This window comes from Papaver somniferum, chromosome 10 (genome assembly GCF_003573695.1).
Source record: "Papaver somniferum cultivar HN1 chromosome 10, ASM357369v1, whole genome shotgun sequence".
NCBI classification, from domain to species: domain Eukaryota; kingdom Viridiplantae; phylum Streptophyta; class Magnoliopsida; order Ranunculales; family Papaveraceae; genus Papaver; species Papaver somniferum.
In genome coordinates this window covers 64,130,569-64,153,948 of record NC_039367.1, presented here as the reverse complement: position 1 = coordinate 64,153,948, position 23,380 = coordinate 64,130,569, and the positions used below count along the sequence as shown (strand labels likewise).

Sequence of the window (23,380 nt, the reverse complement as noted above, 5' to 3'; positions counted from 1 at the left end):
TCTGTACAGACGATAAACTGAAGCAGGAAAATTTATACCAGAGCTAGTGCTGTTTAGTAAAACATATACAAAACGTGTCAATAATGTATATCAAGATTGAACAGATAAGTAGCATTTATATGGGCAATTGTGGTAGCTGCAGGCTGCAGCCCCCTTAGGTCCCTGTTAAAATGAAATTCTGGCATTGCCGTTGCTTCCAAAATCACCACTGCCACAATATTTCTATACAAAACGTATGAAAGCCACTAAAATTAATTTATCCGCATCACTGATGGCAGTAACAACAAAAACAATATTCCAAGAAGTACTTCACCCATGCAACCCAATCCTATGCATGCATCACGAAATCATGATATGGTTTCACTTTCAGTGGTAAAGTTGATGGGAGGTAGGTTATGATGTGGGCGCATGCGCATGTCCTATTTTGTAACTGTCTATATTCTTGTGACGTGAGTGATAACGTAGCCCTAGCTAACTTGCAAAACCACAGCGTCGACAAACCGATTTGAAGTTCTCTAATCATGATTGAGAGAGAGAACCTACCAAAAACAAACAGAGATAGAACAATGCATGCACATTGCTGTAGAGAAGATAATCAGTAGTACTGGTACTCTAGCTAGAAGCTGGAGTAGGAGGATAAAGATCATGTTCTGTGATACTGCAACAGTCCACATGTCACTCGTTGAACTGTACTTATCAAGATTTTGTAAATTAATTCCGTGAACGAATGCAACAAGTAGCACTAGCTAGTTACTTTTGGTGAGCTGGCTAGCAATAAGGTATGAGTTGGTCCATTAATTTTGTTTTGGATTTGATCATACCGAGTGACACATTTTGGTAAGTGACTAAGCTTTTTGCCATAATTCGTGCACATTTGTTATTTTTAGCGTTGGAATATAGTGGAATCGGCGTGGATGCCTGTCATGCCTAAGAGCTGTTTCTAGAGAGAGAGCCAAAGAGTATGAAAGATATCGATCAAAATGTAGCGCGTCGTGTACTGTTTTTAAAATCGAAGAGTTCTACGCACAGAGTTGCACCATTACGAAAGCTTTGGTTGCTTGTGCCGGGACCAGCTAGCATGATTCCACATGCTCAAGCCGAATTATTATACAGGTTAAGGCTTCATGTTCTACCAAAAATGCCTAATATGTCAAATCAATCAAATATAAAGATAAACACTGGTTCCATTGATTTAAGATATACAAACTATAAGAGCTTCTCCAATGAAATGTGTGCGAAGAAAAAAATCTTCATCCACATAGGATACACAACAATTTTTGCAAAAAAAACATCTCCAACCCATTGATGTGAGGGTGATGTGGCGAAAAAAAAGTTAGACATCCTCTAGGTCAACCTCTAGTTTTAGACATTTACTTAGAGGATGTCTTCCCATCCTAGTCACATTTTTGTTAATAAAAATCATTAAAAACAAGAAAGGAAATGATTTTAACCAATTATATACCTACAAATAAGTAAAAGGATGATACAACATTTTATGGGTTGGAGACAAAATTTATTTTCTCCTAATATTTAGGATTTTATACCTAGAGAATGTCTTAAAAGTGATGCCACATATGAAAGATCCACAATCACCATTAGAGAAGCTCTAAGCATAACTAGTTCGACTTCTGAAATCAGCGTGTCATATGGCTACATCACGTTCGATCAAATAATACGTGTCAAGATCTTTTGCGCCCTCAGATGCACCAAGGATGCAGTTGTGAAATGTGCATGTGTGCGGCTGCGTATGGCAAGAATGATATAAACTGAAGGTACTACTGCATGTGCATCGTCTGGCTTTTCCTCGGGGTGGGTTAAACGTTTTTCCTAGTAAAATTAGGTTAAAAGAGATCTGTTAAAAAAATGCTGCAAACTGCAGTTCTCGGGCAACCAGCTGCCTCCTTTCCAACCTTCATTGTTCGCCTTGGTCGATCCTTTGGGCAGAAGAGTAGTAATGAGATTCAAGTTCTTTCAGGCAACCAGCTGCCTCCTCTCCAATTCTAGACAACATTTGCTCTGTTTTCTCGGCTTGCTGGTCAAATGCATCAGTTTGCTGCTCAACACGCTCGTTCAAGGATGCCAACCCCGAAAAGATAGCTGTCTGCTTCAACTCTGATACCAATTTCAGCAAGGAATCTGCTGCCTGGACCTGTTCGTAGAATCAGCTATTTGATCAGTAGAAGCCAGAAACTTTTATAGTAAGTTGGCATAAGACCATAAGATAAACCCAAAATAAGCGTTTGACAGAGAACCACTAGTTGTTCAACATACAAAGAGTAGCCGCAACCCACTTTGTAGGGCAAGGACAAAGGGACGATCAATAGATACAAATTATTCAGTCACAGCGTACAAATAACATGGAAGAATCCACTAGCACATGGAAACCTGGAAAAAACTTTTTATCTTGATTTCGCCTAATTTTTTTCCTAGAAATGTTCGAAAAAATCACGAGGATTGAGGACAGATGGTCTATCAAATGAATAAAGGACCTCTCTTTCTCTCTTCTTTTGCTTTATCCTCATCCAAAGGATGATGATACATCATACATCAGGTAATGATTTTTCAAGATGTTACAAAATGAAGGAACATCGGTGGACATTTACTAAAGGTCCGCCTGATGATGACCATGGACATCATTTAAGATGTGTGTCGTTAAGAACTAATTTCAAAATTTGGCTATCATATGTAGTATGCTGATAAGAAATTCCCAATTACTTAGAATTCTTAATTAAAACTAGGGTTAGGGTTAGAAATTCCTAAATTCTCTTGTTTTAGGCATTAGTTTATTTTTGGAAATTGTTCTGTTTTAAGAATTTTATTTTAGATTCCTAGTTATAGAAGTAGTTTCCTTTCTAGGTTACCTTTCCTTAATTTTATAGTTCAGTGGCCTATATAAGAAGGTCTAGTGTTATTAGTTTGATTATCGATGAGAATTATAAGTTTGTACTAAGTTTCTGTGTTCTTTTAAAGTCTACTCTGCTGACCGTGGGTAAGAACTATTAAGTTCTTATCAATTGGTATCAGAGCAGGCGTATCATATTTATGACCAAAACTCGAAAACAGAAACAAGTAATTATGGAGAAGCAATTAGGTGAGCTAACGGAGAAGATGGCTGAGATGACATCAAATCAAGCTTTGTTAATTGAGAGGATCGGCCAGCTTGTGGAAAGCAAAGCAGTTGGGAATAATGAGGGACAAAACCAATCAAAAAGAGGAGGTGAGCGATTATATTTTTCCAAGTTTGATGGATCTGATGTAGAAGGTTGGCTCTTTAAGGCTGCACAATATTTTGAGTATTATGAAACACCTGCGAATCAGAAAATCAAGTTGGCAACATGTAATTTAGATGGTAAAGCTTTACAATGGTATAGGTGGTTGAAGAGAACTAAACCTGTAGTTACTTGGGGAGAATTTGAGAGAGCCATTATTAGCCGTTTCGGTATTACTTCATATGAAGATGCAGTCAGGTTCATATTTAGAATATTGTGAAGAATTTGAACGATTATCAAATTTGGTGGATAATTTACCTGAAGAATTTTTAGTGAGTTGTTTTCTAAGTGGATTAAAAGACGAGGTAAGACTAGAAACTCAATCCCACACTCCTATTAATTTACATGATGCAATGGCAATTGGAAGGTTACAAGATGAGAAGGTAACATTGCGAAAACAATCATATCGAATAGCACCAAAGACACCTAGTGTTGTTAATACTAGTAGACCTTTTAATTCTAGAGCACCTATATCATCTTCAAAACCCATGACAGAAACACCAGTTGTTAGAAGATTAACTCAGGCTGAAGCTGAAGAAAGAAGAAAGCAACAACTATGTTATAACTGTGATGAAAAGTGGCACCGAGATCATCGCTGTAAAACTCAGACATTGTTCTTAATTGATAGATATGACAATCAGGATGAAGATGAAGGTACAGATGAAGTTACTATAAAAGAAGAATCTGAAAAAGAAGCCGTCGAGATTTCTATGCATGCACTGGATGGATCATTAGCTCCACAAACCATGCGGGTACAAGGAGAAATTAAGAAGGCTAAAGTTACCACATTTATCGATTCTGGAAGTACCCATAATTTTGTTGATTCTGCGATACCTAAAAAAATGGGAATTAAGATAATTAAAGATGAGACTTTTGAGGTGTTGGTAGCTAATGGTGCTAGAATAACTTGTGAAGGAAGATGCTTGGATCTGGATTATAAGTTAAATAAATATGGGTTCAAAGGAACTTTTTATGTATTGCCACTTGGGGGATGCGATGTGGTTCTGGGAGTCCAATGGTTAGAAACGTTGGGTCCCATAACTTGGGATTTCAAACATTTAACCATGGATTTTAAGAGGGATAGTGAACATATTCGACTAGAAGGAGATAAGAAAAATAAAGTAAAGTTAGCCAACATCAATAGCATCAAGAAACTCTTAAATAAGGGATCAACTGGGTTCTTTTGCAAAATCAACCAATGTTCAGAAACACAAATTAGTCAAGAAACACCAGGGGAGATAGAAGAATTAATTGAAGAGTTTGGTGAGGTGTTCTCGGTACCCACAATACTGCCACCTGTGAGAAGCCATGATCACCGCATAATGTTACAACCTGGGAGTGCTCCAATCAATGTACGACCTTACAGGTACGCACATTACCAGAAAGGTGAGATCGAAAAGATTGTTAAAGAGTTGGTAGACTCGGGATTAGTTAGGCCAAGCACGAGTCCTTTCTCTTCTCCTGTTTTGTTAGTTAAGAAAAAAGATGGCACTTGGCGTATGTGTGTTGATTATAGAGCTTTAAACCAGGCTACTGTCAAGGATAAGTTTCCTATTCCAATCATTGATGAGTTATTAGATGAACTACATGGAGCTTTATTCTTTTCGAAGCTAGATTTAAGATCGGGTTATCATCAAATTAGGATGTATGAACAAGATATCTACAAAACAGCTTTTCGAACCCATGACAGACACTATGAATTCCTAGTGATGCCGTTTGGATTAACTAATGCTCCATCTACATTTCAACATCTTATGAATGATGTGTTCAGAAATCAATTAAGAAAATCTGTCTTGGTTTTCTTTGATGATATTCTGATCTATAGTCCTACCTGGGAAGCACATTTATTGCACCTTTGTGAAGTATTCCTGATATTAGAAAGCCATCAACTTACGGTCAAATTAAGTAAATGTTCTTTTGGTGCTGAGAGGGTTGAGTATTTGGGTCATATCATCTCAAGAGGAGGAGTGGAAGCTGATCCTAGCAAGATACGGGATATGTTGGATTGGCCGTTACCAAGAACTGTCAAGGCATTACGAGGATTCCTAGGTTTGACAGGATATTATAGGAAATTTGTACAAGGTTATGCTAATATTGCAGCACCACTTACAAAATTACTAAAAAAAGACGGTTTTTTGTGGACAGATGAAGCAACAAACGCATTTGTTAAATTGAAAAGTGTAATGACATCCACACCCGTGCTAGCATTACCTGACTTTACAAAGACCTTCATTATTGAAAGTGATGCTTGTGGAGTAGGAATAGGTGCGGTTTTGATGCAAGAAGGTAGGCCAATTGCTTTCACAAGTAAGCCACTTGGACCTCGTCATATGGGTTTGTCAACTTATGAGAAAGAGTTGTTAGCAGTAGTTCATGCGGTTACTAAATGGCAACCTTATCTAATTGGGAGAAGATTTCTTATTCGGGCAGACCAACAAAGTTTGAAGTATTTTTTGGATGCTAGAGCTGTAACACCGGCACAACAAAAATGGTTAACAAAATTATTAGGCTATGACTACGCGATTGAGTACAAGAAGGGATCGTCTAACAAGGTTGCTGATGCACTTTCTCGAAAATTTGAAAACGGTGAAATTTGTTCCGTAACTTATGTTAGTTGTGCTTGGATGGAAGACCTATTGGCTGAACTAAAAACAGATCCGTGGATCACATATTTCATCTTTAAAGTGAGTCAGCCTTCTTTCGGCAAGAATAACTTTACCGTACGAGATGGTTTAGTTTACTATAAACAACATCAACTAGTGATAAGTCCTACTTCAAGGTGGAAGGCACTACTATTAGCTGAGTTTCATGACTCTCCAATTGCTGGTCATGCCGGATATTTGAAGACAGTAAAACGTTTATCTAAATTGTTCTACTGGTCTAGAATGCATAAAGAGGTGAGAGACTACATTGCTTGTTGTGATGTTTGCCAAAGGAATAAATATAGTACTCTTTCTCCAGCAGGATATCTTCAACCATTGCCGATTCCTACTACAGTATGGACAACAGATATATCCGTGGATTTTGTTGAAGGGTTGCCAAAGTCTATAGGGAAAACTGTGATTCTTGTAGTGGTGGATCGACTAACTAAATATGCCCATTTTCTTGGATTAAAACATCCATATACAGCCACATCGGTAGCCCAGAAGTTTTTAGAAACAGTCATCAAACTTCATGGATTTCCTCAATCTATAGTTTCTGATAGGAATGCTGTATTTACAAGTAATTTTTGGCAAGAGTTGTTTCGCCTACATGGAACTCAATTAAGGATGAGTTCCTCCTATCATCTGCAGACCGACGGTCAAACTGAAGTGGTTAACAGATGTTTGGAAGGTTACTTACGGTGTTTCGCTGGAAATAAACCAAAAGGATGGTCATCTTGGTTACCATGGGCAGAGTATTGGTATAATACATCCTATCATACTTCAACTAATACTACACCGTTTGAGGCTTTGTATGGCATTCCTCCTCCGGTATTAGCAACTTATTTACCTGGAGAAGCGAAAACCACAACTTTGGATGAGGCAATAACCAAGAGGAATGAAGTTTTATCAATGCTGAAGGATCAACTTCAAGTGGTGCAGAATAAAATGAAGCTAAGGGCAGATTAAGGACGTCGGGACGTTGTATATCAAGTTGGGGATTATGTGTATCTGAAGTTGCAGCCATATCGGCAAAATTCTAATGTGCAAAGGAAGAACCAAAAATTATCTCCACGATATTTTGGACCTTATAAGATTTTGGAGCGTATAGGACCTGTGGCTTATCGATTGGACTTGCCTAAGGAGTCAAAGATACATTCGGTATTTCATGTATCGTTTCTGAAGAAGGCTTTGTTTCCTAACACAACTGTTGGGGATAATCTACCAGAAGAAGAAGATGAGGTTGATCCAGTAATCTCCATAGTTGAACTGATCCTTGAGGTCAAGGAAAATCTTAAGGGGGAGGGAATGATAAGAAATCCCCAATTACTTAGAATTCTTAATTAAAACTAGGGTTAGGGTTAGAAATCCCTAAATTCTGTTGTTTTAGGCATTAGTTTATTTTTGGAAATTGTGCTGTTTTAAGAATTTTATTTTAGATTCCTAGTTATAGAAGTAGTTTCCTTTCTAGGTTACCTTTCCTTAATTTTATAGTTCAGTGGCCTATATAAGAAGGTCTAGTGTTATTAGTTTGATTATCGATGAGAGTTATAAGTTTGTTCTAAGTTTCTGTGTTCTTTTAAAGTCTACTCTGCTGGCCGTGGGTAAGAACTATTAAGTTCTTATCATATGCATAACCCATAAACCAGCATCTTGCAATGCCATCAATGCATAACAGAATGCTAGAAGGTAAGCGGAAAATCTAGCAAGCTCATAGAAAATTCAGTGTTGTTTAAAAATCTAGACCTATTCTGTTTCTAGTATTAAGTTGAATACTATGACGAGGCTAAAAAAACACGACTTACCATTCTCGCTCCACGCATCTCCATCATGAATGCTTCTTGTGAATTCCTAACTGGCGGATCACTCACCTACAAGAAGATCGATAAGGAAAATACATATAAATGGTAAATAGCATAACACGATAGATACAATTAGCTTATGGCACAGAACAGTAGCAAAGAAGCTCCCATGAAGGCAAACGCAAATGATAAGATATTCTTGAAGATGTAATAGTGACTAATAAACGAGGTCACCAACATGAATAAGCATGCTTCAAAATTAAGAAGATGAAATATCTCTATGCGTGACATAGAAATTTATCAAAGACAGAACCCTCGTTTATAGCGAAAAAATAGCATACCTAAATTAAGTGCCAACACAAAGGAAACAAACGTGCATCAAATATGAATTTGATATACTCGGATGAAGCGTAGGCTTGTTTTAAATTCAGAACCATGCAAGCATAGCTAAACCAGGTGGTTTTCACCTACCTCCTTTGAGTGCTCAAAAACTATTTACAAAATTTTGAAACTTGTGTTTTCTCTTAGTAAGTGATAGTATAACTTCAAGGTGATGATTGGCCCTGATAAGGGAACCCCATACTCCATTTAAGTCTACTTCAAGCCAGCATTTCGATAAAGATGTTTTTCTTTTTCTTTCTTTTATTTGCACTCAAAACTACCCATTTCATAAATGCTTACAATGTACAAGATAATGAGTGTGTCATGTCTTACTCTTTAAACCAACTCCCTTAGGAGAAAATTTTATTAAAAAAAAAAGATCTCCCTTGGGACAAAAAACTGCTCATATTCTTACTCGGTTAGTGAATTGGGGACTCGGAAAGGTCTCCGTATACCGAATAAAGAGAAACTTATGAACCTAAAAATAGTTACTTCACTGTTAAAAGTTTGTTGAACACTAGTATGATGGTCCAAAAGCATTCCACTAGACTATCTACAAGCTGTACTTTCAGGAAAAGACTTACAGGAAACAATAATAGGTTTAACATTCCTATACTTGCTAGGATTCATGCAATCTAATCTAAACTGCAGTGTTCAATCGAAACTAAGTAACCGGTTCAATGGACATCTGCTTTAGTAATCAAATGAACTCGACCAATAGATGTTCTTAGAAACTATAAACTGAAATGATTGATCAATTAAATAATCTGCATTCATATAGAGAGAGATACCCTTGCAACGTTAACCAGGTGATTGAAGTTTTCTACAATGCTGGTTATGTCAGTGTCGACTCTTTGCAACAGTGCCTTTTGCTTCTGAGCTGCTGCTGCTGCCGCCACCGATGTTGGCCCACTGCCTCCACCAGTAAGACCTACTCCACCTTTGTTCATTCTTCCTTTTAGTTTTACAAAAAAAGGAAAAAGTAATACAAAAACTTATATTAGAACATAGACGAGGCACAAAGATAATGTTCATCAACACAAAAAAAACAAGTTATTTTATACTTCTTAACAAAAGGGAAAACAGAAGGCACGAATATACTGTTCTAACGGGGAATACAAAACATATGAGCCTTGTATGATTTACAGAAACCACTATAATTTAAGTCAACAGTCTGTCGTTAATTTTTTTAATGGATGATGTGATTGTTTAAGTTCTCTTCCTCTAGCATTACATCATAACACCCAAATTTAGAAATCTAACATAGTGAAATAAGAAAATTGATGGCAAGCCGCATTTCAAATTGAAGCATAGGGTTTCATACCCCAACTAGAATAGAAATAGTTCATATCCTACACAGAATAATACAATGTACAGACTGATTAAAATGATATCTAAGTTCATATTACCAGTGATGTTGGAGTGTATTGCCGAACACTTCTAACTCCGAATCACTTGTATCCCTGCACCAAATCACGACCTAATCAGAAATTAGCACAGCAAAGTAATATGGACCTAAATCAGTCAGCAAAAACTCTCATGAAAACCAATATAATCAGTAACATTTACTAACTCAACACTTATTCAATGAAAAAAACTTACGATGAAACTATTCGTAAGTCCACAGCCCAATAAATTTGTGGGTTAAACCATCTGAACCATTCGAATTTAGGCTAGTGGAAGAAGAATGAAGTGGTAATTTCAATTTACGGCTGAAGAAGAACAGAGTTTTCTAATTAGGCAAATAAGGAAAGAAGAAAAAATCGAATCAGCGCAGATAAAAGAGGTAGAAATCGATGGGGAAAGAGAAATAGAGAACGGAGGGTTTTTATTTTTGGTACTAGTTGAAGCTAATTTCCTGACTTAAGTAAAAGAGTTTGGGTTCATAATTTCGTAATGACAGTTGTGGAGGGCTGGCAAAATAACCTAGTACTAGTTGCCACGCGCCTAGATATGTTGTATGTGAAAACTAGGTCTCAACCCGTGCCGTAACGGCACGGGCAAGGATATGTCTTTCAAATGTATCCATCAATTCACATATGTCGTAATTGTCTGAGAAGAATCGAACCGTCGATCCAGGTCTAGATATTTTGAAGAGTTGGTTAATAAACATGTTCTTATCCTCGAATCTTTTAATATTGTGTATGTAAGTCATACAACCCTTTGGGACAAATATAGTTAATCATTAGAGCAAATCCTATGGGCAGTAGAACATTACTTTGTTCACTACTTCAAAAAAATATCATCAAAGGTCATTAACCAAACTTGTAATAAAACTAAAAACACCTAAAATTACTTTAAAATCAATTAGATTAATCTTGCAAAATCTGTTAGCATTGGAATTTAATTTTTCTTTTTGATATGAACTGTTGGGTTCCCAATTTACATAGATTTGTGTTTATTCATTTTCCTGAAATTTATAATAATATTTAATTCTTGATCCATTTCTTTTCTTGTCTCTTTACCTATTATCGTGAACTATTTCTCAAGCATGCATAATTACACGAAGTTGCGGAGAAATGACAAAAACAAAAATCATGACAAAAAAGGGGAATAAAGAGAGACGTGACAAACTGAATCGATTAAAATTAATTCACGTGTAGCCTTGCATAATCTCATGAAGTAGGGGAGAAATAATGACAGAAACAGAAACCATGACAAAAAAAGGGAATAAAGAGAGATGTGAGAAACTGAACCGATTACAATTAATTCGCGTGTAGCCTTGTGTTTGGTAAATTTTTTATCGGTTTCATTTTTCTTCCTGCCCCCTACCCGGTAAATCTTAAAATCACAACATCTCCTTTTTTGGAAAAATCTGGCCATTAAAAATTGTTTTAATTTTAAAAAATAATAAAAAAAGTAATTTGAAAACTAAAATCAAATTAAAACAAAGCAAAGGAAAAATAACCAAGAGTGACTAAATAATTTACCTATCTTAGGACACCTTTTCTCACCCTACTACGACTACTTCTTCCACCACCACATTATCGTCACCACTGCACCAGTCTCACCAATACCCACCACCATTATCCCCACTGTCGATCCTCCACCACCACCCACCATCACAACCACCATTAGTGCTTAATTTACCTATCTTAGGACCACTTTTCTCACCCTACTACCACTACTTCTTCTACCACCACATTATCGTCACCACTCCACCAGTCTCACCAATACCCACCACCGTTATCTCCACCACTGCCCACCATCACCACCACCATTAATGCTTACTAATATAGTTAATATCAAATAACTTTATCATGTATCAACAAAAAATTATTCATTTGATTAACGAAAATGATGGGTACACGAGCTTGTATTAGATTAGGTACTCAAACAGCAGATTAAATTTTCAAAAGTGGCAAACAGAATTGGATTGTGATTGGTATCACCCGTAATATTGTCATTACTTTTGGTTTGTAGTTGGTAGATGAAGATGACAAAAAAATATAACTTTAAAATCTTAAAAAATGATCCAGCTTAAAAAAATTTAACCTACTTCATATAAAACTACTTAAATATGTCTGGATAGATATGTTTCTGATGGCAAATTGTGCTACCTCCAGCAAGGTGCACCGTGCATCCGAGATTGCACTAATCATAAATTTTATGTAACTTGTCTCATATAACCAAGTCTTTAAGCCTCTATAGTGCACATAAACATTCACCCCCCTACGATGAAGATTGGTCTAGCAATTTCACTCTGTTCCACCTTAATCAATGTTTACTTGCACAAAAAAACAAACCTAAACGATAATAAAAACTCTAAAATTTGATGCGTCCTTCCTTAATTCTGCACCTCGCACCGTTTCCTGGTTCGTCTTCAGTCATTTCTTCCTAGTATTTTTCTTTGTGCTTGCTCTTTTCTTTTGTGGTGTATGGGGAGCCAACTTGCCAATAGTTCTCTTTCGCCTATTATCCGAGTTCAGATTGGTATCTTATGTTACTCACCGTAATCAATACCTTAAAAATGACGGTTTCATTTTTTATTCTCTCGAATATCTTCTGTGTACACATATATCTCACTATCGGACACGTGTATACAGAAAGGTACGTGGAAAGCATGCAAGCCGAAACATCAAAACATGATGCGTCGCGAAGCACCAAATAAACCCCGAGGAGTTGCTTTATCTCATCCCCAGAAGAGGGGCTAAGATCAACGGCGGAGAGAAAGTTAGCTGACACGGACTGACAGGGGCAGAAGACACTTGTCTGACACGAGCAGACCCCTCAACTACCCGCATTAAACACTCTGAGCAGTGTACGTGTCGACCAACCTGTGGAACGAGCGAGATGCCTGCGGGATCAAGGGGAAACGCAGACCTCCGCGTGATGGACGCAAGGACACAGAAGATAAGGTTCCAACGGTCTTCAGAGATGGGTCCCACGTTCTAACCTTATAAATACCCATCTCCACCAAGAGGAAGGGGATCGAAAAATCAGGAGAGAAGGAGAGAGAGAGAGAATTGCAAGGGTAAGTTAATCCTTAGTGAGAGAAACATGTAAACCCAAAGTCATTCGACTATTCTGTGTAACCGTGAAAATAGTAAACAACAAACCCCGTGGATGTAGGCCTTAGTGCTGAACCACGTAAACCTTGGTCTTATTTACATTTCAGCACTTTACATTCATTTAGTCCGCGATTTCTTATATGTTTTGTTTTCCTTAATACTTATATCCCATGCGCAAACGCCTCATGGGTTGTTGAGAGGCCATGATAAACCCGAAGGTTTTGAGCCAATGAATCACACCAGGATATCATCATCAATCTCTTTAGATGATAATGATTGATTGTGGCGTTCGGACCCCTAGTTTGTGTGCTCACAATTTGGCGCTAGAAACAGGGACTTCGTCCCGGTAAAAGATTTATCTTGTCCTGTGATTTCATTTAATTGGCATATGATTGCTCTGATTTATCAGCTCGGACCGTATAGATCATTCGTTAACTGTATTATGTTCAAAAACCCACCTTTTCTTCGATAAGAGTTATTGTTCTAAGCGGGTTTATTGTCTAATCCGTCGGATTTAAATTTTCGTAGTTTTTTAACTGCGATTAATTCCCTCTTGAAAATTGTATTTCGCCAACTAACCCGCTTCACGCGGATATTCCCGTTTCTGTTTGAAATAACTTATGCAGAGAGAACGTGTTGTGAGTAAAGAAGGCAAGTTTACGCGAGATTTCGTTATCAACAAAAGGGCACGTGATGGAAAGACGCAGGAAGCAGGAAAATCCAAAGCTTTGTCAAAAGAAACACCCAGGACAACCCCGATCATCACCCGAAGCAAGCAGAAAGGAGATAAAGCTAAAATGACCAATCGAAGGCAGATACTGCGAAATCACTTCACCCATGAACGCTAATTCAGTTGCAGGGGCTCTCAGAGCAGCAACGATAAAATACGGGGAGCTGCGGTAGTCCCGAAGGCTGCGGAGGCTAGCAATACCTTCGCCATGAGTCAACTTAATCAACCAAGGAAAGGGTGGATGAATCCAGAACATTCCAACCCGCGCACTGCTAACCTTTGGAATGCCGCTAACAAATAACAGAATCAAACCATACCGGCGGCTCTGGCACCGCAGAGGGGCGCTCACTCCAATTTGGAAACACCAGCAACAGAAGCTGAACCCCTGCCACCTTTAGTACAGACCATGGAGGAGGGCGGCGCCACGGCTGTAGCGGCACGCGCGGGACTCCCAATCAGGGGTCCAACCAATCACACCACTAATGGCTGAGCTTGAGGAACTGAGGAAGGAACCAACAGGTTTACGCAGAAGCTGTAGCTCTGTTGGCCAGAGAAAATCAAGATTTAAAGGAGCGGATTGCTCTAAGCACGAAGACCAGCCAACAACTTGATGAAGCAAGCTCCAAAGCACCAGAGCCAAACCAAGACTGTAGAGTCGTCCTAGCGGCTAATGAAGACGCGACAAGGAGACGTAGCGTATCCGACCCGGATTATGACGATGGAGAGTCAGACGGTAATGAGCTGAAGAATTTAGAGCACCAACGCGCAATGGAGGAACTACGAGATGAGATGATGGCAGAGATCAGGCAATTAAAAATAAACAAGGGGGAAGGTTAGAAGAGGTCATGAGAGAAGCTAACTCCACGCCCTAACGCATCGCTTGGCCAACACCCCTATTCCACTGAAATGCCCTGTCCCGACGTTCGAATTCCAGCGACCCTGCTGCACATGTTCGGTACTACAACCGTGTCTTAGCTAGATGGGGTCAGAACGACGCCGTACTCTGTAGATACTTCCCGTCAAGCTTGAAGGGATCGGCGTTATCATGGTTTGATAATCTGCCACCAAACTCCATCCACTCATACGACCAACTCGCAGAGAAATTCTTAAGAACATACATGTACAACAAGACTGTAAACACCGGGATGGATAAGCTCTTTTCACTAGCAATTGGCTACAAGGAAACCACGAGGGAGTACACAACAGATGGCATAGATCTGCCAAGCCATAGGAGCGTGGACCCAGTGGTAAGCATCAATGCTATAAATGGGGCTTAGACCGAATGAGTCCCCTATTTGTTGAAATTCACGGGAGCGTGCCCAAGACAGAAGGGATCTCCGAATAATTATCGGAAGCACGCTCGACTTGAAGAAATTCAACGGGAAAACCCGAGGGCATATCCGCAGAGGTCTCACCGCACCAATTCAGCGGAACAAACCAATGGGGCCAAAAGGGTTGCTCAGATGAGAGACCTCACGAAGATAGAAGGAACGGAGGGATGAACGAAGACAGGCGACCGAAAATTCGAAGATCAAGTTTACACGAAACTCAACGCTAGCTATGCTCGTATCCTACGAGAGATCAAAGGGAGGGAAAACTTAGAGTGGCCATGGTCTAAGGGAAAGCAGCCCCCGAGATCCGAGAAGTCTAAAGATTACTGTGAGTATCACTGTTTCAACGGACACCAGACCGAAAAATGCAAGAACCTTAAAATAATGATCCAAAAATTAATTGATGCGGGAGAGCTCAAACATTACATACGAAGGAGGTTACCGAGGACAGATCCAAACGAACCAAACCAGTCCAACTTCCGGAAGAAAACCGAACAATCAACACCATCTCGTGTTCCGAAGCCACAGGACCCTCACTCACAGCACAGATTGGAAAAAGGTTACGGAAGCAATTCGAAGACCGCTGCGAGTTATATAAGGTCGATGGGATAGCGTGGACGAACACGAAAATGGATGGAATCTCCTATCATCTTCGATGCCGAGGATATCGAAGAAGATATGGAAGACCATAACGATCCCTTGGTCCTAACATTACCAGTAGCTGGATGTAACCTCAAAAAGATCCTCATAGACGGGGGAAGCTCTGTAAATGTCCTATTCTATGATGCATTCAAACGGATGAAGCTCCATGATGAACAGTTGATGACCTCTTATCACACCATCTACGGATTCAATGGAGCGCCACGAAGCCCTTGGGAGACATCGTGTTACAGGTTAACGCAGGGCCCATGAAACTGGATACCCGATTCAGTGTGGTGGACACCCTTCCCCCTACAACGCCATTATTGGACGACAATGGGTACACAAGCTCAAAGGAGTTGCGGCAACATACCACCAATACCTCAGATTTCCAACACCTGAGGGAATAATGGAGATCAAGGGAGATCGAATCGCTACGCGAGAATGCCAGGCCACTCAGGATCATATCAACAATGAGCAAGAAGAGCAGCGAAAAATCCGAAGAGTAAGAAATCAAGAAACCGCGAAAGAGAAAGCCGTAGACCTATTCCTTAAGGAAACTACAGGAAAAGGCTTGACGAAAGATGGTAATGTCCAGGCTCGGAAACAAGTACCTCAACAACAACAAGAGCAGAAACACGCTAAATAGCAATTAAAGAGCGCCCCAGTCCTCGGAAACCCGAAGCCTGTGTTCACACCAGTGAACCCAAAGGAAATCAACATAGGAACGGAAGAAGACCCGAAGATGGTCAAAATCGGGACCATCATGGACGAAGGAAGAACATTCCTTAACCAAATTACTTAAGGAATATGCGGATGTGTTCGCCTGGAAGTTAGGAGATATGCCGGGGATTGACCCAAAAGTAATCCAACATGAACTACGCATCAAACCGGGCACGCCCCCGTTCAGGCAGAAAATACGAAAAGTGGCTCCAGAATATCATGAGGCGGTAGAAACAGAACTTCGGAAGCTACTAGACGCAGGATTTATCAAGGAAGTCAAGTACCCTACCTGGATCTCCAACATGGTCATTGTTCCTAAGAAAAATGGAGGGGTTAGAATATGCATCGACTTTACTAATCTCAACAAGGCATGTCCAAAGGACAGCTATCCCCTGCCGAGCATAGATCAACTGGTTGAAGCAGTTGAAGGATACGAAGGCTGTCGTTCATGGACGGATATTCTGGTTACAACCAAGTAGCCCTGGCAGAAGAAGATCAGCCACACAGCGTTCTATACCCACATGGCCTTTATTGCTATACCAGAATGCCTTTCGGGCTCCGAAACGCAGGGGCAACATACCAAAGGATGGTCGATGCTATCTTCAACCATGGATTGGAGGAACCCTAGAAGTCTACGTGGACGACATGCTCGTCAAAAGCAAGCTGCGTAAAAATCACCACCAGGACCTGAGGAATATCTTCGAAGCAATGAGACAGCATCACATGAAAGTGAATCCGGAGAAATGTACTTTCGGTGTCACCTCGGGGAAGTTCCTCGGTATCTGGTGACGAAAAGGGGCATCGAGGTAGACCCAGCTAAGATTCAAGCCATAGTAGAGATGCCGTCCCAAAGAATCTAAAGGAAGTGCAGAAGCTCAATGGGTCCATAGCAGCGTTGGGCAGATTTATTGCACGGTCTTCGGACAAATGCAAACATTTCTTCAATATTCTTAAAAAAGGGAGCAGGTTCGAATGGACCGCCGAATGCGAGGAAGCATTCCAAAATCAAAGAACATCTAGCTTCAATCCCATCCTGCAGAAGCCAGACCCTGATGAAGTTTTGGCACTGTACATAGCAGCAACGGAGGACGCAGTCAGCGCGGTATTAGTCAAAACCAATACAAAGAGAACAGCCTATCTATTACGTCAGCAAGACACTCAATTCCGCGGAAAGAAATTATACTAAGATTGAACAACTCATCCTCGCACTGGTATGGGCTACCCAAAAACTGAGAACCTACTTCCTAACTCACCTCGTCAGGGTACCATGCAAAGCACCATTGGAAGCAGTCCTCAAAAGCACGGGAAAAGTGGGCCGAATAGCCAAATGGAACACCCATCTGGACCAATTCAACATCATTCATGAAATTCAACATTCTCAGAAGTCCCAAGTTCTGGCAGATTTCTTAGCAGACCTCCCCTAGACAACGACGAAGAGATTAAGGGAATACCAGAAGCCGAGGAAGAATCAAGGATCCAATGGATATCCTCGAACCTGCGAGTCATAGACAATGGGAAGTCTTTGTCGACGGATCTAAAAATAAGGAAGGAGCAGGAATAGGTATTGTCATTATCACCCCAACTGGAGAAAGGATTATACAGGCACTTAGATTGGAATTCAAAGAGCATACCAATAACATTGTTGAATACGAAGCTGTCGTACATGCCCTACGTATAATAATAGAGATGGGGGTAACCGATGTAAGGCTGACAAGTGATTCGCAGCTTGTCATACGGCAAATAGGGCTCGAATAATGTGTACGATGACACCCTTTCAGCTTACATGGCCTTGGTCCAAACATTGGCATCACAAATCCCGAACATTAAGTTCCGGCACTTATGCAGAAGGGACCTCAGGCACGCGGATGCCCTAGCATAATATCATCCATGCTGAGGGATAAAAATGCCGAAGGTATTAAAATAGCAAGGGTATACGAGCCTTCGATTGCATCTCAATTCTCCTTCGCTACCAATCAAGATACGATGGAAGAAAATCGAAGACCAGGTAGGAGAAGACATCCATAATGACTTTGATGAAGAAACATCTGTCAAAGCAAATCAAGACGAAGATTCAGCAACGAAGATGACTGGAGGGTGACAATACATGCCTTCTCGAAAAGGAAGCTTACCTGCGGATCGGAAACAAGCTAGGAAATAGCTCTCCAAAGTGGGAAGATATGATCTTCGGGAGGGGTCCTGTATAGAAATCCTTCCTTGGACCATTACTACGCTGCTTGTCCCGGAAAGAGGGCATCGAATTCTAAATGATATCCATTATGGTGACGCAGGGAATCATAGCGGCATGAGATCACTAGCTGACAAGCAAAAACGCAAGGATATTACTGGCCGACCATGATACAAGATGCTGCGAGGATGTCCCGACGATGTGAAGAATGTCAGCGCTTCGCGAAAAAAATCCACGCGCCGGCAACAATGTTAAACTCTGTCGATAGCCCGTGGCCATTTGCAAAATGGGGAGACATCGTCGGGCCTTTCATCGAAGGATCAGGAAGAGACGATTTTTGATAGTAGCCACGGACTACTTCAGTAAATGGGTGGAGGCTAAGGCCTTGGCCAGGATCAGAGACGCGGATGTGTTCACTTTCATATTCCAGAACATCATTTGCAGATTTGGTATACCTGCTGAAATTGTATCTGATAACGGCAAGCAATTACAGGGAAAAAATATAGACATGCTCTTCGACACCTTTCAAAATAAGAAAGAACAAGTCCACCCCCTATACCCTCAAAGCAACGGACAAGCGGAAGCTACCAACAAGACCCTCGCCCTTATACTCAAAAAACAATTAGACGAGCATAAGGGAAGATGGTGCGAACAACTGCACAATGTCTTATGGGCATACAGGACAACACGAAGATCCGCTACCGGGGAATCCCCGTTTCTTCTAACTTATGGAGCTGAAGCAGTCATACCTACGGAAATCCTCATGCCAACCACGAAGACCGAAGCTTGGGAGAAAAACCTCACAACAGATATGATGTTAGAAAGGTTGGACGACTTGGAAGGAAGAAGGGAAGTAGCATTGCAAAAGATGGAAAATTATCAACGAAGACTAGCAAGGGAGTACAACAAAAAGGTAAAGCTACGAATTTTGTAGAGGGACAGTATGTGTTGAGAACAATCCCACGGTATCAGCAAGAAAAGAAATGGGGAAAGTTAGCACCTACATGGGGAGGACCTTTATGATCCACGACATTGCGGGTAATGGTTCCTACTACCTTCGTAATCTAAAAGGCGAGGTCCTCCGGCATCCTTGGAATGCTAAATGGCTCAAACCATACTTCCCATAGAAGCAACGCAGATTTGAATCTGCTTGGAGTGTACCAGAAGAAGAAGGAGCCTGACCGCTCCACATGTTTCTATCTCTGGAAGAGGAATTGCAGACCTCAACTTATCAATCAAACAAGCTTTCAAATTATCAAGTCAGTGGAATCTACCTACAATATTGGGGAAAGTAGTTAATCTACAATCTCTCAGGGCTCCCCCATCAGTGTCCATAAGTGTAGGACCAGGGGGAAGGCACCCAGCAGAAAGAGATACCCAACCAATCTTAAGGCAACGGGTCGACGGAATGGGTGCGTAATATTTTAATCCCATATCCTAGAACGTTGCCCCGGCCCCCACCGTCTGGGAATCCTCTGGCCCAGGATTCGCCAGCGGGGTGACAGGTCTCAAGACGATCACGAAGGTACCTTCCTTCAGTATCGCACTCAAAAACACTTAAAACTTTTGTTTTGATTTTTCACAAACTTAAAAAAAAAAACAACATTGTAGGTATATCAAGAAGAGGATTCATTTCATAAAGGGTGATTACAAGAAGTGAAAGGCCAAATCAAGGATACACAATCAAAAAAATTCCTTTTACAGGATCATCAGCAAAAAATCCTTGTTACATGATTACAAAAAGTAAATATGCCGCGGACCCTACAGAACGCTGCGATCTCTACCTAGTGGCGGCCCTCGGCAGGATTATTCCGAAGACTTGATGGGACGCTCCCACCAGAAGAGGGGCCCGAGGAGCTGGGCAAGCAGAGGAACGGGACGACGAGGATAGTTCTTCACGAGACCATGTTCATTCCTTAGGCCAAGTTCTATCCTCTCCAGCATCTTGTTCGTCTCCTCAGCCAATTGACAACGAGCCTTTGTTTAATAACTGTTGTCCGCTGTTGGGCTTGGGATAATAACGAAGATAGCCGATTCACTTCTCTGAAGCAGCACCAACGGCCTCCTCGCGGGTTGCTGCTAAATTCTTGAAGTGATTGGTTGTTCTCTGCTGTGCTAAGGAAGATTGAGCCTTTTCAAGTTTTTCATTTGTGACGCGAAGGCGTCCCTCGAGCTCTGAAAAAGACAACACCACGGAGTTAGCGTAGAAAAAAACAAGACACTCGATGAATGGGATTATACCTTCGACACAAGCCGAAGCCTCTTCATACTCATTAACAACCGCATCTCGCGCTTCATCAAGATGATCATATTCCGCGGATAATTTCTTATAGTCTAGTTGAAGGTTGGTGAGAGTAAATTGACAGGCATCTAATTCTACCTGCTTCATCGAGTCCATATGACGAAGGTGGTCGACCTCTTTATTTATCTCTGAGACCCCTTTGCTGAGTCTGTACATGCACACTTCAAGATTCCTCTCAGACTCAGCATGACGAGCTACGTCGGCACGAGACGCGGAAAGAGCATTGCTGAGAGCGTAGACTTCAGCACGAGCATCATCTCTTCCTGGCAAGACAGAGCATATTATCCTGGACCCCTGAAAGAGGAATGGATCGAGCCGTCTGTAATTCTTCTTCCAAGCTGAATCCTAGATTCCAACAAGGAAGTACGCTCACGGGCTTCCCGCAGATTATCACGGTCCACAGCAGTGTGCCATTAAATAAAGCACGATCATGGTTGTACAGATTTTGCATGTCGACCATCTGAACATGCCGCGCGCGCCATACCTCAGCCCGAGCATCCCATTTCTTAGCTTCACTCTTAATTTCTCAACCAAATCTCTAATACGAGATTTTTGCCGAGCTCTTTCGTTTCGAAGCCATATCAGCTCGGGGAGCCACCCACTGGAGATAGGGTGGGGAGACTCAGACAGAACAACTAAGAGATAAAGAATGACGACATACGGCGAGGGAAAAGAACCAAACCTGTGAAAGTGGAAACTTGGCTACGAGTTTGCTCTAACTCAGCGCGCACTGCAACAAGTTCTGAACGAAGATCAGCCTCTGCTTCACCCAGCTTTTCTTTCTCCTTAAGGCTTTTCTTCAGCTCTTCTATTTCCACCTCAGCCGCAGATAATTCCTTTTCGATGACGAAGCTTAGCCTCGAGCTTCAGAGATTTCGCTTTAAGAACTGATACAACGTGGTTACAATGCTCGCTCCTCATCATCTACACATCAAGATGACAAAACATTATTTCACCGAAGCGTTGATCTCACGTAAAGTATGTACGAAAATTTACCTCCAGCACACTGCTGCGGAAAGCCATATTGATACCCGTCGGCATGCCATCATATCGGCAACGGAAGTAGGAGGCTCCGGCACGAGGGTAGCTTCGGGAACAGTCAACCTTTTTCCCCAGGCTTCAGACACCTGCGCCTTCGAAGACATCTCCATCATGCGACGGGTATACGCGGTTGATTCCTTTTCCCCAACAACCAGGAGCGGGATGAGAGACAAACAGAAGATTCTTTCCTTAAACCAATCCATGATGGCGTCCTCACCCTCAGACGTCGGCGACTGGGGAAGACTATCGGCGGGCGCGTCAACACAGATTTTCCTTTCTCTGACTCGACCCCCTCAGCATGAAGTTGGCATGCTCCTCCGCGCCTACATGCACAGCAGGCTCCTCCGCACCAACACTTCTACAGTAGCATCCCATTACCATCACCACCAAGAACATCCCATCATTGGGGAAAGTAAAGAGAAGTCCTCGGGAAAATCGAGGGCTTCGTCAAAGAACTCCCCCGTGGAATACATCCGATCAAAGAAAATTCTTGAGAAGTGGGAAGGGTATCCGCGACATCACCAGCAGGGACGGAAACATCCCCGATGACAACATCATCCGCCACCACCTTTGTTCCTTCCTTCATCACCAGCGTGACCAGCGAAGACCTCTTCTTCGACATTGATAGGGGAGGTACCAGTACGTTCCTCCCCATCTGTAATCTCGTCCTCAGCAAACTCTTCGTTCACTGGACTAGTAACTTCTTCTTGGGCCTCAACCTCGCCCATCACCGTAGTAGAAGACTGCTTCGGCCTAATCTTTTTCTTCTTCAATACCTGAAACCAACACCACAAAAAGAATTATTTTCCCGTCTGATGGAAGTTCTAAAAAGAAGCGCAGCTAGAATCTGCGTACCTGAGCAGCTGAGATATTCTTCGGTGGGTATAGCACCGGAACCATCCTCCTCGTCTCCCTCTACGACGTCCAGGGCATAAGGAAAATTCATGCCCGCAAAGTTCAGACGCCAGGGGCAGAAATCTCCATAGCGAACAGGAGGAGATTCGCGCGGCTTACTATTCTCGGTAGGCCGCCAACCGCGGGGACCAGGAATCCAACCGTAAGCCCACGGACCAACTATCTCATACGTGGCGTGCCACTCGTAGTCATGATCGCGCTTGATCCTTCTCGCGCGGGGAAGAGTTTCCGACGACTGGACGCCTCCGTGCCAGGAACATACTTCAGCTTGGCATCGCTGACCTCATTTAACAGACGAATCTCGCCTCGAGGAGCAGGGAGATTCCGAAGGCTGACACTCCACGGCTTGCGATTCCTACTATTGACGTAATCACCGAAGGAGTTATTGAAATTCTCAGGAGTATACCATTCCTTCTCCATGGGATTGGGGACGTAGCAAGTCATCGACGTTTCCCCCTTACTCCGCAGATAGCATTCCTTCAGGGCGCGGAGATAATTCCCCGATAGTTGGGATACGGAACGGCTATGAGTATTGGTGGAAGAACCCTCACGACTAGCGAGCACGTCGTAGTAGAAGGAATCACCGATTTGTACAACGGCAGCATCAGACCAGCCTCGAATGCCCCAACCGTCGTTAACAAATGAAATTCATCGAATTCGTACTTGGAGATAAGCTCATACGTAATATCATCCTCAGGGGCATAGAAACGAACCCCGAAGGCTTGAAGCTCATGCTTTTCCTTGAATATTTCAAGATCGATATGCTTGAAGGTTACTTTTTTCCTGCTAACAGAGACACTGCGTATCAAGGGAGCAGCCTCATCCTCCTCGGCGGGGCCGGATGAACTAACAACGCTTCAGAAGCTTTTCTCTTCACGGGGGGATTCTTTGAAGATTCAACCCTAGGAG

The 23,380-nt window shown here is 41.7% G+C and overlaps 1 protein-coding gene across 1 annotated transcript; it reads right to left on the bottom strand.

Moving 5' to 3' along the window:
* Positions 1-1,380: 1,380 nt before the first annotated feature.
* Positions 1,381-9,970, bottom strand: LOC113317535 (mediator of RNA polymerase II transcription subunit 22a-like). Its single transcript, XM_026565670.1, has 5 exons — positions 9,697-9,970; positions 9,504-9,557; positions 8,886-9,049; positions 7,717-7,782; positions 1,381-2,149 (listed from the first exon to the last, which is right to left on the bottom strand). Exons 3-5 carry the CDS (start codon positions 9,042-9,044, stop codon positions 1,913-1,915), a joined length of 462 nt encoding a protein of 153 aa, XP_026421455.1. The 5' UTR covers positions 9,045-9,049; positions 9,504-9,557; positions 9,697-9,970; the 3' UTR covers positions 1,381-1,912.
* Between the last annotated feature and the right edge of the window lie 13,410 nt (positions 9,971-23,380).

Excerpts from the sequence above, each read along its gene's own strand:
- LOC113317535 (XM_026565670.1), bottom strand. The coding sequence starts at position 9,044 with ATGAACAAAGGTGGAGTAGGTCTTACTGGTGGAGGCAGTGGGCCAACA. Across the intron at positions 7,783-8,885 it reads ACCTGGTTAACGTTGCAAGG|GTGAGTGATCCGCCAGTTAG; the intron begins GTATCTCTCTCT and ends ATCTTCTTGTAG. Across the intron at positions 2,150-7,716 it reads AGATGCGTGGAGCGAGAATG|GTCCAGGCAGCAGATTCCTT; the intron begins GTAAGTCGTGTT and ends TTCTACGAACAG.